This window comes from Salvelinus namaycush, chromosome 4, assembly GCF_016432855.1.
Source record: "Salvelinus namaycush isolate Seneca chromosome 4, SaNama_1.0, whole genome shotgun sequence".
In the NCBI taxonomy this organism is placed as follows: domain Eukaryota; kingdom Metazoa; phylum Chordata; class Actinopteri; order Salmoniformes; family Salmonidae; genus Salvelinus; species Salvelinus namaycush.
Genome location: NC_052310.1, coordinates 63,214,834 through 63,234,564, shown reverse-complemented (window position 1 = coordinate 63,234,564; position 19,731 = coordinate 63,214,834). Strand labels below are relative to the sequence as shown.

General features: G+C 42.4%; 1 protein-coding gene across 2 annotated transcripts in view; it reads left to right on the top strand.

Annotated features, from left to right (window-relative positions):
- The first annotated feature begins 5,712 nt into the window (after positions 1–5,712).
- Positions 5,713–19,731, top strand: part of LOC120046713 (cell division cycle and apoptosis regulator protein 1-like) — a 37,398-nt gene continuing 23,379 nt past the window's right edge. The window contains exons 1-10 of one of the 2 annotated variants that reach the window (XM_038992154.1): positions 5,713–5,759; positions 7,440–7,603; positions 9,979–10,157; positions 12,076–12,225; positions 16,406–16,435; positions 16,769–16,798; positions 16,943–16,975; positions 17,268–17,294; positions 17,642–17,850; positions 18,118–18,244. In XM_038992154.1, the coding sequence (XP_038848082.1) occupies positions 7,492–7,603; positions 9,979–10,157; positions 12,076–12,225; positions 16,406–16,435; positions 16,769–16,798; positions 16,943–16,975; positions 17,268–17,294; positions 17,642–17,850; positions 18,118–18,244 (897 nt within the window). In that variant the 5' untranslated portion in view covers positions 5,713–5,759; positions 7,440–7,491. The remainder of the gene's footprint in view (positions 5,760–7,439; positions 7,604–9,978; positions 10,158–12,075; positions 12,226–16,405; positions 16,436–16,768; positions 16,799–16,942; positions 16,976–17,267; positions 17,295–17,641; positions 17,851–18,117; positions 18,245–19,731) is intronic. The other variant, XM_038992155.1, reaches the window with a different exon arrangement.

Below are 19,731 nucleotides of genomic sequence, written 5' to 3'. Positions count from 1 at the left end.
GAAAAATGTTAAACATGTTATTATTTTAAGACTTATATTTCTTGTGGAAGTTGATAACACCTTGGGACAAAGCAAAAATGCTTACATCCACTGACAAAAAGTGTTTAAAATGCATAAAATTCCCTTTCAAGATCCATATTTGGTGTTTAAGGTAAAGGACACCTGAGATTATATTTAAAGCCTTTTGGAATCCACATTTTACACTAAATAAGAACTTCTATTTTCTGGGGACAGAAAAGGCACCGCTAGGCCTCCTGAGTGGTGCAGCGGTCTAAGGCACTGCATCACAGTGCTTGAGGCGTCACTACAGACCCAGGTTCGATCCCGGGCTGTGTCACAGACGGCCGTGACCGGGAGACCCATGAGGCGGCGCACAATTGGCCACACACAGGGGAGAAAAAAGGGGTAAAAGAAAAGACACCGCTTACTAGGAATAACCCAGTCCCGAAATTAGGTCCACTTAGTACAGGAGCAGCCATGGAAATTCCACCAATCTGTTTTACAGCTTCTGCATACGATACAGCATGACTGATTCTATATCTCTGAGCCTCTCTCTGAACCTGGCATCCACCAAATGCTGCACTATGTTCCCCCACACAATTACAACACTTAACCTTCACATTGCTCCCACATTCACCGTAATCATGTTCCCCCCCACAGTTGGCACATCTTTCCTTCCTTTACATTGAACAGCTACATGTCCCATTCTTAGGCATTTTAAACACCGCAATGGGGATGGGACAAATTCTCTGACATTGAAACTAGGGAATCCTATGTGTACTTTCCCTGGCATAACCTTGTCAAACCTCAGCAGCACTGATAGGCTTTCACTTCTTTGACCTTCTTTCCTACTGATCAACCTTTTGTCCTCAATCACTCTGCCTCCCTTCACATGTTCTTAAATATCATCTATAGATATTCAGGCCCCAGTGATGACTCCCCTCAATCTAGTATAAGCACCAGGGACATTTTTAATCTTCTTTAATCTTCTTCCCATTAAGCTTTTCCATTTTCAGAATCTTCTCTTGCTGAGCCTGGCTACCACAAAATATGAACAATCTACCATTTCCAATGAACCAAACTAATTTTACTTCACCTACCTCTTTCTCTACTGCATTAGTTAGTCAGATAGTGTTTGATGCGAACACAGGGCCTCACACCCTATCACCACTTTCCACTCCAACATCACTACTCTTGCTTCCTACCTTGGCCCTCCTTATGCTTTCTTTATTAGATGCTTCACTGCTTTCTGTATCATGATCTCTCTTCTTCCCATGTCTTTCCACTACCGACCATTCCGGTCCTTGACCCTCATCCTCCCGCTCCATATAATCAGAACTGACACCCATATTGTTCGCATTCCAGCACTGCTGTTGCTTCACCAACTTTCTCAATTTCCTCCATTACGTCCGCCATAATAACGGCCATCTTTAAATCAGGCGACCCTGCTGACGTGAGTAACTACAGGCCCATTAGTATACTACCTGTGGTGTCAAAGGCTGTTGAAAAGTGTGTAGCAGAACAACTGATTGCCCACCTCAACAACAGCCCCTTCACATTACATTCCATGCAGTTTGGCTTCAGAGCGAAACACTCCACAGAAACGGCCAACTGCTTTCTTCTGGAAAATGTGAAGTCCAAGATGGACAAAGGGGGCGTTGTTGGGGCTGTGTTTCTGGACCTAAGGAAGGCTTTTGATACTGTTAACCATGAGATTCTCATCACAAAATTGTCCAAGTTCAACTTTTCCCCCGATGCCTTGAGATGGATGAAATCATACCTTGAAGGCAGAACTCAGTGTGTCAGAGTGAGCAATGAGCTGTCGCCCACTCTTAGCTATGATGTGGGTGTGCCCCAAGGGTCAATACTGGGGCCCCTCCTGTTCAGCCTGTACATTAATGATCTGCCTTCTGTCTGTACTGGGTCTGAAGTTCAAATGTATGCAGATGATACAGTGATATATGTGCATGCAAAGAGCAAACAACAAGCTGCACAAGAACTCACTACTGTAATGGTCCAGGTTACAAAGTGGCTCAGTGACTCGTGTTTGCATCTCAATGTGAAAAAAACTGTTTGCATGTTCTTCACAAAGAGGGCAACAGATGCTACTGAGCCAGATGTCTATGTGTCAGGGGAGAAGCTCCAGGTGGTATCTGATTTTAAGTACCTTGGCATCATACTTGATTCCAACCTCTCTTTTAAAAAGCATGTGAAAAAGGTAATTCAAATAACCAAATTCAACCTAGCTAATTTCCGATTTATACGAAATTGTTTGACTACAGAGGTAGCAAAACTGTACTTCAAATCTATGATACTCCCTCACTTAACATACTGCTTGACTAGTTGGGCCCAAGCTTGCTGTACAACAGTAAGACCTATTCAGTCTGTCTACAAACAGGCTCTCAAAGTGCTTGATAGGAAGCCCAATAGCCATCATCACTGTCACATCCTCAGAAAGCATGAGCTCCTGAGTTGGGAAAATCTTGTGCAATACACCGACGCATGTCTTGTATTCAAGATCCTAAATGGCTTGGCTCCCCCTCCACTCAGTATTTTTGTTAAACAGAAAACCCAAACATATGGCAGCAGATCTACAAGGTCTGCCATGAGAGGTGACTGTATAGTTCCCCTAAGGAAAAGCACCTTTAGTAAATCCGCTTTCTCTGTGAGAGCTTCCCATGTCTGGAATACACTGCCATCAGACACACATAACTGCACCACATATCACACTTTCACAAAATGCTTGAAGACATGGCTAAAGGTCAATCAGATTTGTGAACATGGTCCCTAGCTGTGTGTTGCCGCTTTCCATGTCTGTTGTCTGTAACTTGTGAGGTGTGGAAACACTTTGTTGCTTTTATGAATTTTGTCTTGCTGCTTTTTGTTCTATGTTGCTCTGTCTGTATGCTACGTCTTATTCCATGCTGCTATTGTCTATATTGTAATTGTTTTTAATAACCTGCCCAGGGACTGCGGTTGAAAATTAGCCGGCTGGCTAAAACCGGCACTTTTACTGAAACGTTGATTAATGTGCACTGTCCCTGTAAAAATAAAATAAACTCAAACTCAAACTCAAACGTCCGCAGTGTGTGTCAGGGGAAAAGGCACCCTGTCAGAAGTTTTTGGTAATAACATTCCCTTGTGTGTGCTGTCTCCCCAGGTCTGAGGTAGTTTCAGCCCACCATTAACCCTGTACAGCAATGAGTGGAGCACTATTCACCATGCTTTTGATTGATGTAAGTTAACATGGGAAATTGAGTCTGAGACTTGTCTCCGGCCAGGTATCAAGAGGAGCTGCCTGCAGCCATCGCTGGGTGTCTTTACAAATACCTCACCCAGCCAGAGCTGGTGAAACTGATGGAGTAGATACTCACTAAGTACTGTAGTTCAGATAGATGCAGAGCTTTATTGACTCAATAGTAGGTGGTGCATGCCATTTGTTAGATGTTTCTGGTATTCAAGGTAATAATGTGAATTGAGATAAATATAGCTGTGCTTTACTTACTTTCCATGAGCAGAGAATTCTCTTTAAACTCCCTGCTCCCTGACTGGTTGTGAAATGTCTTGGCAAGTGCCTTGGTGTCCACATCACCAACAAACTATCATGGTCCAAACACACCAAGACAGTCGTGAAGAGGGCACGACAACACCTATTCCCCCTCAGAAGACTGAAAAGATTTGGCATGGGTCCTCAGATTCTCAAAATGTTCTACAGCTGCCCCATCGAGAGCATCCTGACTGATTGCATCACCGCCTGGTATGGCAACTGCTCGGCCTCCGAAGGCCACTAAAATGTTCAGTTTTGTCACATAACACAATGCCACAGTTTTTGAGGGAGCGTGCAATTGGCATGCTGACTGCAGAAAGGGCATGCTGACTGCAGGGATGTCCACCAGCGCTGTGGCCAGAGAATGTAATGTTAATTTATCAACCATAAGCCGCCTCCAATGTCGTTTTAGAGAATTTGGCAGTACGTCCAACCAGCATCACAAATGCCGACCACGTGTAACCACGCCAGCCCAGGACCTCCACACCTGGCTTCTTCACCTGCGGGATCGTCTGAGACCAGCCTCGCGGATAGCTGCACAAACTGTCAGAAACCGTCTCAGGGAAGCTCAGCTGCGTGCTCGTCTTTCTCACCGGGGTCATTACCTGACTGCAGGTCGGCGTCATAACCGACTTCAGTGGACTAATGCTCACCTTCGATGGCCACTGGCACGGGGGAGAAGTGTGCTCTTCACGGATGAGTCCCGGTTTCAACTGTACTGGGCAGATGGCAGGTATGGCTTTGTGTGGGTGAGCAGTTTGCTTATGTCAGCGTTGTGAACAGAGTGCCTTATGGTGGAGGTGGGGTTATGGTATGGGCAGGCATAAGCTAGGGACAATGAACACAATTGCTTTTTTTTATCAATTTCAATTTGAATGCACAGAGACACCGTAACGAGATCCTGAGGCCCATTGTTGTACCATTCATCCGCCACCATCACCTCATGTTTCAGCATGATAGTGCACGGCCCCTTGTCGCAAGGATCTGTACACAATTCCCAGAAGCTGAAAATGTGCCAGTTCTTCCATGGCCTGCATACTCACCAGACATGTCACCTATTGAGCATGTTTGGGATGCTCTGGATCGACATGTACGACAGCGTGTTCCAGTTACCGCCAATATCCAGTAACTTTGCACAGCCATTGAAGAGCAGTGGGACAACATTCTACAGGCCATAATCAACAGTCTGATCAACTTTATGCAAAGGAGATGTCACGCTGCATGAGGCAAATGGTGAACACACCAGATACTGACTGGTTTTCTGATCCACGCCCCTACTTAAAAAAATTGTTATATGTAATCAACAGATGCATATCTGTATTCCCAGTAATGTGAAATCCATAAATTAGGGTCTAATGAATTTATTTGAAATTACTGAAATACTTTTTTTTTTGTTCAGTGTATTTTCAAGCATGGTGGTGGCTGCATCATGTTATGGGTATGTTTGTCATTGGCGAGGACTAGGGTGTTTTTTAGGATAAAAATAAACAGAATAGAGCTAAAGCACAGGCAAAATCCTAGAGGAAAACCTAGTTCAATCTGCTATTCAACAGACACAGAGACAAATTAATCTTTCATCAGGAAAAAAAAAACTTAAACACAAGGCCAAATATACACTGGAGTTGCTTACCAAGACAACATTGAACATTCCTAGTTACCGTTTGGACTTACATCGGCTTGAAAATCTATGGCAAGACTTGAAAATGGCTGTCTAACAATAATCAACAACCAATTTGACAGATTATTCATATTTTTTTTAAGAATGTGGAAATATTGTACAATCGAGATGTGCAAAGATGTTAGACATACCCAGAAAGAGTCACGGCTGTAATCGCTGCCAAATGTGACTGACATTTGTTGGCTCGGGGGTGTGAATGCTTATGTAAATGAGATATTTCTGTATTTAATTTTCAATAAATTTGCAAACATTTCTAAAAACGTTTTCAGTTGGTCATTATGGGGTATTTGTGTAGATGGTCGAAAATTATAATTATTATTTTTTAATCCATTTTGAATTCAGGCCGTAACACAGCAAAATATGGAATAAATCAAGGCATATGAATACTTTCTGAAGATTACACAGATTGCCTGACCGACCTTGTTATTTTGTCGTCAAAGAAAAGTATGTAGCACGCGTGCGCGCCCCCTGATCTACGCATGCGCGGCGACAGTTTTTGATCCATCTCCGCCGGCGAATGAACAGAGGACAGAGGTAAAGGCGTGAGGACAATATTTTTTCCTCTATCTGTTAATGTAATAAACATTTTGGATGCTTTCCTTACTGCAGAACGCAATTATTGTCGCAAAATTGGAATGTCAATCAGCCTTGCTGTCCATCAGTCTCTTATAGAACTGCGTCGTGTGTTGCCTTGTTTAGGCCTCGTTATAGCTAACGTTAGCTACGTTACTAGTCGTCTTTGCTTTGATAACAAAACCCACGAGTCATCATCATAGCTAGCTATCTAAATAGCAAGCTAGGTAGCTATCTAGTTATTTATCTCCGTTAGCAAGCTAACCCAGCAAATGTTGTTAGTTAGCCTATGGCTATTTATAGTTAAAGGCTAACCAGGTAGATATCTGTAATTGTCTAGCATGTGCATTAGCTAGATTGCCTGTTAAACTTGGTTGTTTTGGGCCCTGTACAGGTACCCCCAAACAAATATTTGTTCAGAAAATAGAAAGTACAAATCATTTGACAGCTACAGCTCTTGTCTTTTGTAAGACCCCCCCCCCCATAAAGGCCATAAATCATGCGCAATGGCCATATTCATAGTGTGCAATGTAGGTCAAGTCACTAATAGTGCAAACATTTAGTAGGAAAGGATACACACTGATTGTCATTGTAAAGCAATGCATTTTCTTCTCCATCCACATTACCTTGTATGCATCCTCCACATGCACCGTTGATTTCTCACTTGTTTACAATAGGAAACGTGAATGATGAAAATACGTTTTCTCACCTCGATAACTTGAAAGGCCTGATTGCTAGGGTCATTTTCATGTCAGGCTTGAAAATCCATTCAGCCTTTTTGGCACAGTGAATCAACTGGTTTTACTGCATGGTCGGAACTAGAAGCACAAGCATTTCGCTACCCTCGCATTAACATTGCTAACCATGTGTATGTGACAAATACAATTTGATTTGATTTGATTTTGAAATGGCCAAGAGACATGTGATCTACTGCTGTCTAGTGGACGAACTGGGAACTGGGAATCTGTTGTATCTCAGGCTCTGTAGTAAACACATTGTTTCCCACCTTTCTAACAGTACTAAGCTTGTGTTTGTCGGACTTAGTTCTGAAACCAAAATGTACTTTGAGGATAGTATACAATATTATGCGTAGTTTAGAAAATGCCACCAGGGGGCATCAGAGTTGAAGAGGCTAGCTATAAATAGTATGCCACATTCATTAATTCAAATTGTTCTAATTCTAAGGCTTTCTATTATTAACAAAAAGTCCCATACAGAAGACACCTTCGTCCAATGACTCTTATGTGTAATGTAATAAAACTGAGAGTCATGATCAAGGGATAGCTAGCTGGCCAACTAAGCAACATTTTCCAGCAGTGAAAATTTGGCTACCCTGCCCATTAATTCTGTTGTTGCTAGTCTCACTATCCCGCCTAGTAGAGGCAGCTGTCAGGAGGCCTAATGTTGTTGTCGTTTTAGCCAAAGTGGTAACTTAACGATATATTATCCAAGCTAAAGTTAGCTGATATGATTTAGCTAGCTAGGTATTGTATTAGCTGTAAGTAAATCTGTAACAATCTCCTCCTGTATTGTTTGTTTTTGTTGTTAGATGCCAGTGTTTGTGTTCAATGAAAGCAAGGTAAATGTCAAATGAAGAATCCTTATACAAATAGGCCCATTTCCGGGTTGTTGTTTTGACAGGATATAAGCCTAAATCAGTTCCGGCAATACACTTAAGCTCGAGCCGTAACTCATGGCCCAGTTTGGGGGACAGAAGAACCCACCGTGGGCGGCTCAGTTCACTGCCACGGGGGTGTCCCAGCCCAGCCACTCAGGACAGTCCCTGGACCTCAACAGCCTACACTGTGAGTATGACATTTTGCTGGATGACTGCCTTTCCTTCTATAATCTGTACTCATCTGTGGGATACAATTAATGTGAGGTTGAGGCAGGGTTTCAGTTAGGAAAATGTGACGCCGGACATTTTACTGGCAGTATTTTAATTTACCAAACATTTGTGAAATTTACTGGACCCATATACATTGAGTGCATAACCTGATTAGGGTGTCCACCCACGGTGCTCAGAATGACTGACAGAAATCACATTTAGATTATGGTAATTCATTTTCACACCCTAGAGTCTAAATGAATTAACACAATAAAACATTTCCCATCAAAATCCGTCAGGTTTTTTTTGGGCAAGGGCTGCGTCTCAATCCACAGCATCTGCCGATGTCGCCCTTCCGCATCTGCGGTGAAGGTGGCAGAGGTGGAGCAGTGTTTGTCAGATCATGAGACATTCCGAAAATCGGTCTTCTCATGAAAACGTCTATAACGTACGAACGGTTTGACCTACAAACTAAAGATGACTCCCACGAACACGATGGTGTTCTCAGTTTTGCTCTACGACCCCCACAAACGTCACAGGACTTTTCTGAAGTCGGTACAGCCGATGTGCCAACTTCTGTCAGTAGTGTCCGAATAGTTTGGGCAACACACTAATATGCTCCCTCTAAGGAAAGGTGAGTCTCTCACGAACAGGTTGGTTGTTTTGCTCTAGGACACCCAGAAGCCTCACAAGACTTGTCTGAAAGTAGCCCGGTACCAGCTTAAAAAATAAATGGAAGTACAGTATATATGGAGATGTGCCTAAAATAGGGGTCCCTAAAATAAGGGGTTAAAAGCATGTCAATCTTTCATAACTTCATTTTTTGAATAGTTTTTTTTTTATTACTCTATATTTATCCATGTATGAAGCTGTTATTCATTGCGTTTCTATGGGATAATAGCAGTAATCAAATTCTGTTTCATCATATACATACCTTAAGGGGTCCTAATATTCTATGTCACAGTCATACCAAGGATCATTTAGCTATCTTAAGAATTCCATAGGTTAGCTTAGTAGACCGAACCCCCAGCTTAGACTCTTAAGGATTAACAGAACATGAATGTCGAGGACGATGTGCGGTCTTTCCTACGAAATTTTGATGTGCACTTTGAAGATGTTAGGCTAGTAAATGTGGACAGTTATTCTGTCAATCTACTATCCCCCATAGTAAAAAAGTTGACACATTTTATTGGTCAGCTGGTGGAGAAAGAAATGGCCTATTCCAAACAGACTTTGGGATAGCTGTCGGACGATGGATCCCAAATTCATACAACCAGTAGGCCTAGGCTACATAAAAATAAAAATAAATTAATGGAAAGGGGGATACCTAGTCAGTTGTACAACTGAATGCATTCAACTGAAATGTGTCTTCCGCATTTAACCCAACCCCTCTGAATCAGAGAGGTGTGGGGGGCTGCCTTAATCGACATCCACATCTAAGCAATGAGTCTGATGCAATAGATCAGAACGTTTATTTTAAAATGTATAATGTTCTTAACATTATAAGCGCAGCAATGCGCACAAGGCATTAGACTATGCACTAATGCTCGTTCCGTAATGCAATTAGCAGGAAAACACCATTGTCAAAAGGACACCGCTCATGCAAGTGGTTTCATGTGACAGAGAATTATTTGGCTACTGGACAATGAAAGAAAGTTGTCTAGGCTACACATTTGGAAGCAGGTAAGACATGCCTCATAATATGTATTAAAATGTTCAGGTTTCAAACAATTAAGTATATGTTTTCAAAATGCATACTGCCTCCAGCTCATTGCAAAGTGGTGTGTGATGCGTTGATGAAGCCTGACTTCCGTTGCCTATGTTTGCTGTTTGAGAAGCTGACTGATTTTCTGCTCAAAGGCTCTGTATTTGTATGCTGTAGGCCTACATGTGTGATTAATAAGATGCATAAAGAATATACTGTGCGCCATTTTAATTCCACTAAATTATGCAAATGTACCTATTGACCGATAAACATATTTCCAATAATAAATAGGCTAAAAAGCATTATTTCGCAAATTGGCCGGTGCCAATTTTATTGATCAGTTTTTCTATTATTATTTTTTGGGACAAAAGCTTGCTATTACCGGATAACGGTAACGCTGGGTTGAGGGTACAGTGCTTGAAGGAAACTGAATCTCACTGATCTCTTTGGCAAAGTTTGTGATGGAGGGGGTTCAGATTAGTCCGCTGGATATTCAAAGTAATATACTTTTTTCTTTCTCTCTCTCCCGTCATTTCTTTTCTCGTTCTTGTTCTGCCGGTCTATCACTCCATTCCTTTCACTTGCCATACATCCTAACACCACTCTTTCCGCATTCTTCTATTCCCACACCCATCTCTCCCCTGCAGCTCTAGGTGTGCAGCAGCCATCTCTCCTGGGTGCGTCTCCCTCTATGTACTCCCAGCAATCGGCCCTGTCTGCAGCCTCCCTCAACTCCCAGTCGTCCGCCTCCAACTACCAGCTATCCCAACAAACTGCAGCCCTGCAGCAGCAAGCCGCAGCCGCCGCCGCTGCAGCACTGCAACAGGTGAGCTACGCTAGGCTCAGCTTGGCAGTGTTCCGCTAGGCACAATGCAGCTACATGTTCTTTAACAGAATATGATCATATTTGTGACTCACCACCTGGATTCGGTCTTATGTAGCAAAATGTGAAATTGTGTTTTTTACATTGGATAAAAGTAGAGACTCAGAGCTACAAAATGGTATATTATACACTGCATTTGAGGAACAATGGGAAAGTAATTCTGCTTTGAAAGTTGATCAACTTTTAAACTCACTTTTGAGAAAATCACCTTTGAATGTTTTGGTATCTAGCTCTTCTTTGTCTACACCCATTCAGCATCGTTCACACCCTCTTAAGCTTTAGCCCCACCCATCTTGTTTCGCTCTCAGAGCGCACACTTGACGCACTGGCCGATGATTTGTTTACCTCTGGATAACATGAAAACAGCCTAACCAGCATTGCTGGCAACAATTTAATTACTTTAATTATTTTTTTGCAAACGTTTACTGACACCGGCAATATTCAGCAGGTGTTGTACACACGCCACGTAACGTTAGCTAACGAGCCAGCCAGCTAACGTTAGCTAGTTAAACAACAATGAACAAAGTTCCAACAATGTCACAGTACTAGGAGCTAACCAACCAGGTTCAATGTTAGCAAGCTAACATTAGGCTTTAACTAGAAAAGCAAACGGTACTGGGAAACAAAGAATAACGTCAGCTAGGGAGCCAGCCAGCTAACGTTAGCTAGCTAGCTAACAGTACATTTTAGCTTGAAATGAAAGCATCTTCTGTCAAAATTAGAAACGTGTCATATCTCAAAATGTAGCTAGCTATCTTACATTTTCAGATATTACACGTTTCTAATTTTGACAGAAATTATGGACGCGTCTCCCTGTCAGGAATGCCATACCACGGTTGCCCTTAGTTTGAAGATGTAATCCGGAGACAGGGGTTTTCTCCGTCTCTTTACCTATCATACTCTAATTCCACTGATTGCAAAACTTCATCCTCCAGAAAGTGGAGAGCAACACTTATGCAGCTCCACTACACAATACATTTAAAAAAAAAAAAAGCCTAGTTCGACAGGATTACCAACATAGACTGACGAGCTCAAATTGACAGAAGCCTTGAATATGGCAGACCAATCCGAACTCCTCTCTCGGCATGTCCAGCTCACTCGTTATCTCAGCCAATCATGGCTAGTGGAAAGGTTGCTATATTTTTCTGTGGCTTAACCAACAAGGCTCTTAATTTAACAATTTTATTCATATTTACAGATGGCATACAAGTTTGTTATTAAGGCACATGAAAGTTCACATTTTCGAGAAGGCATTTCTGCCAAAAAAAGACACTTTGATAAAAATACAGAAATAATTCAAACGGCCCTTCTGTGACTTGCGACATATGCCTAGTTTCCTGATTCGGGTCACTGTTGTTGTTGTTGGATAAGCTCAGGTAGTAACTTTGGTTTTGTGCCAAATGAACACAACCCAATAGTCCCCAAAATGGTAGGGAGATACCCCATTGGTTGATCACGTCTAATTTCACTTGAACTTTCTGGATTTTGTTTACTGAAGAAACATTTCCAATGATGAGCATTATTTTGGTCAGACAAACTGGTTTGGGAACCACCGAGGTACAGAGATTGGTAAGCAGCCAAACCTCACTAGACTTGAAGGAGCTGTGATGTTGGAAAACCTGTTCTCGTGTTATGATTTGTGGGTGATGAACTGATAAACACCCCCACACCATGAGACAGATCAGTGTGAACAACATACTCTTTAGATTCTGAGTGAAAGTCTGAGAAAAATAACCCTTTTTTTCTTCTCATCGCTGTGGTTGAGTATGAAGTCACTAACTGTTTAGTAAATGGTCTTCCCTTCAAAGCAACATCAAGTCATTTTAACTTTTTCTCTGTCTCATCTCGCTTATTGTTTTAGTCTCAAATCAACTCGGCCTTGCAGCAGTATCAGCAACAGCAGCAGCAGCAGCAGCAACAACAGCAACAACAGCAACAGCAGCAGCAGCAGCAACAACAGCCTCCTCCTCAGCAGCCTCCTCCTCAGCAGCTCTACAATGTACCCCATCAGGTGAGACACATGGCCATTACACCAAGTGAAATACCCTGTTCTAGGTTGAGTAGGATGAAGTTTCTCTTAGAAGCTATTGACCTTATGTGTTTTGAGTTTTGCCCCTGATGGCTATGATTGGAGAAGATGTTTAGTATGTCATATAATGTTAGTTCATATGACGATCAATCTGGAATTCCTAATGTCTTCAATCTCTCCTAATGAGCACATATCTTTCCTTTTTAGTTATACAAAATATTCTGTTTTCCTGTCATATGACATTCTGTGGTGGACCTTGGTACAGTTATAAAGGCTTTGAGAATATCTGGAGTAGTGCTCTGTTGGGGGTTTGATACATGTTTTTGCTGCTTGGTTTGTAAACGAATTAGAGCTTGTCAGGAAAACTGTCGAACTGGGCAGAGTTCCAGAACTTTAACCCACTTGAAGAACACTGAGTGTTCTAACCCAGAGCAGCCAGTTCATATCACGTCAGTTAGACCTCTCACTCACTGAGTCACAGGATTTCATTGACAAATGGGTTTCACTTAGATAAAAGAAAATGGCATCCGTGTTTGTCAAATCAGATTTTTTAGAGGCTAGACTCTGCAGCATAGTTTTCCCCTTTGTTCTCTTTGACCTATGTAGTAGTTGTCTTATATTACATTCCACAGGAGGTTGGTGGTACCTTAATTGGGGATAACGGCTTGTGGTAATGAATGGAGCGGAATCAGTGGAATGATATCAAATACAGTTGAAGTCGGAAGTTTACATACACCTTAGCCAAATACATTAACTCAGTTTTCACAATTCCTGACATTTAATCCTAGTAAACATTTCCTGTCTTAGGTCAGTTAGGATCACCACTTTATTTTAAGAATGTGAAATGTCAGAATAATAGGATAATTATTTCTTTCAGCTTTTATTTCTTTCATCACATTCCCAGTGGGTCAGAAGTTTACATGCACTCAGTATTTGGTAGCATTGCCTTTAAATTGTTTAACTTGGGTCAAATGTTTTGGGTAGCCTTCCACAAGTTTCCCACAGTAAGTTGGGTGAATTTTGGCCCATTCCTCCTGACAGAGCTGGTGTAACTGAGTCAGGTTTGTAGGCCTCCTTGCTCGCACACGCTTTTTCAGTTCTGCCAACAAATTTTCTATAGGATTGAGGTCAGCGCTTTGTGATGGCCACTCTAATACCTTGACTTTGTTGTCTTTAAGCCATTTTGCCACAACTTTGGAAGTATGCTTGGGGTCATTGTCCATTTGGAAGACCCATTTGCGACCAAGTTTTAACTTCCTGACTGTTGTCTTGAGATTTTGCTTCAATTTATCCACATAATTGTCCTACCTCATGATGCCATCTATTTTGTGAAGCACCCCCACAACATGATGCTGCCACCCCCGTGCTTCACAGTTGGGATGGTGTTCCTTCGGCTTGCAAGCCTCCCCCTTTTTCCTCCTAACATAACGATGGTCATTATGGCCAAACAGTTGTATTTTTGTTTCATCAGATCAGAGGACATTTCTCCAAAAAGTACAATCTTTGTCCCCATGTGCAGTTGCAAACGTAGTCTGGCTTTTTTATGGCAGTTTTGGAGCAGTGGCTTCTTCCTTGCTGGGCGGCCTTTCAGGTTATGTCAATTATAGGACTCGTTTTACTGTGGATATAGATACTTTTGTACAGTGGGGCAAAAAAGTATTTAGTGCAAGTCCACCAATTGTGCAAGTTCTCCCACTTAAAAAGATGCGAGAGGCCTGTAATTTTCATCATAGGTACACTTCAACTATGACAGACAAAATGAGAAAGAAAATCCAGAAAATCACACTAGGATTTTTAATGAATTTATTTGCAAATTATGGTGGAAAATAAGTATTTGGTCAATAACAAAAGTTTATCTCAATACTTTGTTATATACCCTTTGTTGGCAATGACAGAGGTCAAACGTTTTCTGTAAGTCTTCACAAGGTTTTCACACACTGTTGCTGGTATTTTGGCCCATTCCTCCATGCAGATCTCCTCTAGAGCAGTGATGTTTTGGGGCTGTTGCTGGGCAACACGGACTTTCAACTCCCTCCAAAGATTTTCTATGGGGTTGAGATCTGGAGACTGGCTAGGCCACTCCAGGACCTTGAAATGCTTCTTACGAAGCCACTCCTTCGTTGCCCAGGCGGTGTGTTTGGGATCATTGTCATGCTGAAAGACCCAGCCACGTTTCATCTTCAATGCCCTTGCTGATGGAAGGAGGTTCACTCAAAATCTCACGATACATGGCCCCATTCATTCTTTCCTTTACACGGATCAGTCGTCCTGGTCCCTTTGCAGAAAAACAGCCCCAACGCATGATGTTTCCACCCCCATGCTTCACAGTGGGTATGGTGTTCTTTGGATGCAACTCAGCATTCTTTGTCCTCCAAACACGACGAGTTGAGTTTTTACCAAAAAGTTCTATTTTGGTTTCATCTGACCATATAACATTCTCCCAGTCTTCTTCTGGATCATCCAAATGCTCTCTAGCAAACTTCAGACGGGCCTGGACATGTACTGGCTTAAGCAGGGGGACACGTCTGGCACTGCAGGATTTGAGTCCCTGGCGGCGTAGTGTGTTACTGATGGTAGGCTTTGTTACTTTGGTCCCAGCTCTCTGCAGGTCATTCACTAGGTCCCCCCGTGTGGTTCTGGGATTTTTGCTCACCGTTCTTGTGATCATTTTGACCCCACGGGGTGAGATCTTGCGTGGAGCCCCAGATCGAGGGAGATTATCAGTGGTCTTGTATGTCTTCCATTTCCTAATAATTGCTCCCACAGTTGATTTCTTCAAACCAAGCTGCTTACCTATTGCAGATTCAGCCTTCCCAGCCTGGTGCAGGTCTACAATTTTGTTTCTGGTGTCCTTTGACAGCTCTTTGGTCTTGGCCATAGTGGAGTTTGGAGTGTGACTGTTTGAGGTTGTGGACAGGTGTCTTTTATACTGATAACAAGTTCAAACAGGTGCCATTAATACAGGTAACGAGTGGAGGACAGAGGAGCCTCTTAAAGAAGAAGTTACAGGTCTGTGAGAGCCAGAAATCTTGCTTGTTTGTAGGTGACCAAATACTTATTTTCCACCATAATTTGCAAATAAATTCATTAAAACTCCTACAATGTGATTTTCTGGATTTTTTTTTTCTCGTTTTGTCTGTCATAGTTGAAGTGTACATATGATGAAAATTACAGGCATCTTTTTAAGTGGGAGAACTTGCACAATTGGTGGCTGACTAAATACTTTTTTGCCCCACTGTACCTGTTTCCTCCAGCATCTTCACAAGGTCCTTTGCTGCTGTCCTGGGATTGATTTGCACTTTTCGCACCAAAGTACATTCATCTCTAGGAGACAGAACGCGTCTCCTTCCTGAGCAGTGTGACGGCTGTGTGGTCCCATGGTGTTTATACTTGCGTACTATTGTTTGTAGAGATGACCGTGGTACCTTCAGGCATTTGATATTGATCCAAAGGATGAACCAGACTTGTGGAGTTCTACAATTATTTTTCTGAGGTCTTGGCTGATTTCTTTTGATTTTCCCATGATGTCAAGCAAAGAGGCACTGAGTTTGAAGGTAGGCCTTGAAATACATCCACAGGTACACCTCCAATTGACTCAAATTATGTCAATTAGCCTATCAGAAGCTAAAGCTATGACATAATTTTCTGGAATTTCCCAAGCTGTTTAAAGGCACAGTCAACTTAGTGTAGGTAAACTTCTGACCCACTGGAATTGTGATACAGTGAAATAATCTGTCTGTAAACAATTGTTGGAAAAATGAATTGTGTCATGCACAAAGTAGATGTCCTAACTGACTTGCCAAATCTATAGTTTGTTAACAAGAAATTTGTGGATTGGTTGAAAACGAGTTTTTATGACTCCAACCTAAGTGTATGTAAACTTGCTACTTCAACTGTACATCAGACATGGTTTCCAGGTGTTTGATGCCATTCCGTTTGCATCGTTCCAGACATCATTATGAGCCGTCCTCCCCTCTGCAGCCTCCTGTGCTGCATTCTCTAGGAATGTTTTTTTTTTGTGCAAATTATTGATGTTCAACCAACTTGAAAAATACCTCACTAATGCTGGTCACTTGATATGTGTCAATCAAACAATGTAATGTTTACTCAATGAAAGACTTATTGCAATTTCTGCATTTGTGTGTGTACCCCGTCTCTTCAGCAACATCAACAACATACAGACTCATACGGGGTAAATTATTGATGTGCAACTCACACAGACAACTGAATCGCCTTGATTTGAAAAAGGCTATACTCATATGTATCAATCAACAAATGTATTATTTACTCAATGAAATACTTATTGCAATTTCTGCGTGTGTGTATCCCGTTTCTTCAGCAACATCAACAACATACAGACTCATACGGGGTAAATTATTGATGTTTGCAACTCGCACAGACAACTTTGAATCGCCTTGATTTGAGAAAAGCCATATTCATGATATCTATCAATCAACAAATGTATAGTTGACTCAATGAAAGACTTATTGCTATTTCTGCGTGTTTGTGTTCCCTGTCTCTTTAGCAACATCAACAGCATACAGACTTATACGGGGTAAGCAGCAGCGGTTCCCAGCCGCAGCACAGTCAAATCACAAGGCACTTCATTCTTGGTGCTGGGGTGTGGAATGTACTCTATTCTATATACACACAGTAGTAACTGTTCTCTTTCTATCTATATCTATCATTCTCTCCACAGCTCCCCCAGCCCCAGCAAGCGCTGCTTTCACAGGTAGGCTGATTAGGAACAAACTTGTCTCTCTTGTAAATTTAATGCACCTTTCAGAAAAAGTATTGCCACTTAAGTCATCTTGTCTTGAGTAGAATTATTTAGTCAAATATAATAGGCCTAAAAAGATGCCATTTTGTCATGAAAATTCCAAACGCGCTCTTGTTATAAGTAGGCTGTGATTTTGGAAGCATGCGGTACAAAACCAAAGCTATTGGGGAAGGAATTGTGAATGCATCATAATAGTCTAACGTGACCGTGTCTCTTTTTCTGCCATCTGCGCGGATGTTGAAAGAACTGGAGTGGTGAAAACAAATTCCCGGTAGGCATCCCCACCTTATCACTTTTCAGTTTTAAAATCCAGGTTAAATGTTTTAACCTTCTTCATAGCCAAATACAATAACAGGACATGTATGGCCACAATGAGTGTAATAATCAACACCTTTTAATAAATGAAGAGAACCGCTAAGGGACATTTGATTCAATTAAATCGCAAATAACATGATAGGCTCCATATACAGTAGACACTTCAAACAGTTCCATTATTAAATACACAGATTTAGAATTTAGTGGTACTTCATACAATTCATCCATTTAGGACTTATACAGAAGGTAGTAGTAGGATGAAGTTGTCGCTGGACACTGACCTATAACTTTCCTCCTCCCCAGCCCCCCGTGGCTCTCCCCACCAGCCTCTCTCTGTCCAACCCCCAGCAGACAGCCCAGATCACCGTGTCCTACCCCACGCCTCGCTCCAGCCACCAGCAGCAGAGCCAGCAGCAGAGCCAGCCCCAGAAACAGCGCGTCTTCACCGGCGTTGTCAACAAGCTGCATGACACCTTCGGCTTTGTGGATGAGGACGTCTTCTTCCAGCTCAGGTGAGTGTTCAGACTCTGGCCCAAGTCCTCTCAGATCTCCACAAGTGCATAGAGTTTAGGAGTCCTTTTAGGATTGGGTCACAGAAGACATCGGACCAATTGTCTTTTTTCCCATGGGTTTTCTATATTTTGCTGATTGCATTCCTAATTTGTGTACCTTTTATTCTAAAGCAGTAATGTTTTGTTTAATTTCAAGTGTGAAGTCTCCGTATATTGCAGTTTCTAAAGCAATTTCAAGTGGGTAAATAATGGGTGATGTCTCCACAGTGCGGTGAAGGGGAAGACCCCCCAGGTGGGTGACAGGGTCCTAGTGGAGGCCGTGTACAACCCCAACATGCCTTTCAAATGGAACGCCCAGCGCATTCAGACCTTACCTCAGCTGGCCAACCAATCGGTGAGCCTCACCTAGCCCCTACACATACCTGGGACACATTCAGTAGACAGTCCTGAAGTAAAACTGAATAACTTTTGTCTCCCTACTGAATATGATCCTGGTGACCCTGTCAACAGCTAAAACCAAAGCCTTACACCTTGATCAGATTGACAGCGTCATTTCGTTTTGATACACCAGAAGTACATTAATTTCCAATGGAACTCTGCATTTGCCTTGCAGCATTGGGTTGCAGAGGCATTTGCAGTGCGTTGTGTACAATTGTGTACAGATCCTTTCGACATGGGGCCGTGCATTATCATGCTGAAACATGAGGTGATGGAGGCGGATGAATGGCACGACAATGGGCCTAGCTTATGTCTGCCCATGCCATAACCCCCCCCCCCCCCCCCCCCTCCCGCTACCATGGGGAACTCTGTTCACAACGTTGGCATCATCAGCAAACCGCTTGCCCACACAACGCCATACATGCCGTCTGCCATCTGCCCGGGACAGTTGAAACTGGGACACTTTTCCCGCGTGTCAGTGGCCATCGAAGGTGGGCATTTTCCCACTGAAGTCTGTTACAATGCTGAACTGCAGTCAGGTCAAGACCCTGGTGAGTAAGGCGAGCACTCAGATGAGCTTCCCTGATACGGTTTCTGACAGTTTGTGCAGAAATTCTTCAGTTGTGCAAACCCACAGTTTTATCAGCTGTCCGGGTGACTGGTCTCAGACGATCCCGCAGGTGAAGAAGCAGGATGTGGAGGTCCTGGTGGACATTCTGGCAGTCTGCATGCCATTTGCATGCTCCCTCAACATGAGACATCTGTAGCGTTGTGTGACAACTGCACATTTTAGTGCAATTTTATTGTTGCCAGCACAAGGTGCACCTGCGTAAAGATCATGCTTCTTTATATGCCACACCTCTCAGGTGGATGAATTGTCTTGGCAAAGGAGAAATGCTCACTAACAGGAATTTAAACAAATTTGTGCACAAAATTTGACCAACACTTTACATGTTGCGTTTATATTTTTGGTCAGTATAGTAGCTAAAGGTGAATGTTGAACTTTTGTTGCACACGTATCCACAAGCAATCTTGGCTTACATAATGAAGAAGGTTACAACTGCAGAATTTATTACTCAGCATTGATGCAATGACGAAGGCGGCAGGTAGCCTAATGGTTAGAGCCAGTAACCGAAAGATTGCTAGATCGAATCCCCGAGCTGACAAGGTAAAAATCTGTCGTTCTGCCCCTGAACAAGGCACTGTTCCTAGGCCGTCATTGTAAATAAGAATTTGTTCTTAACTGACTTGCCTAGTTAAATAAAGGTTAAATATATATTTTTTTTAATGACACTGTCGTTCTGATCGAGGCATAAGCCAGTGACACCTTCCACCTCAATTTGAATGCTTCCAGGGTTTGATTCCAACCTGATCATTGGCTCGCTCTTCCCGTCTGCCCTGCTTGACTCACTCTCTGATTTAAATGTAATGTAAGCCTACATG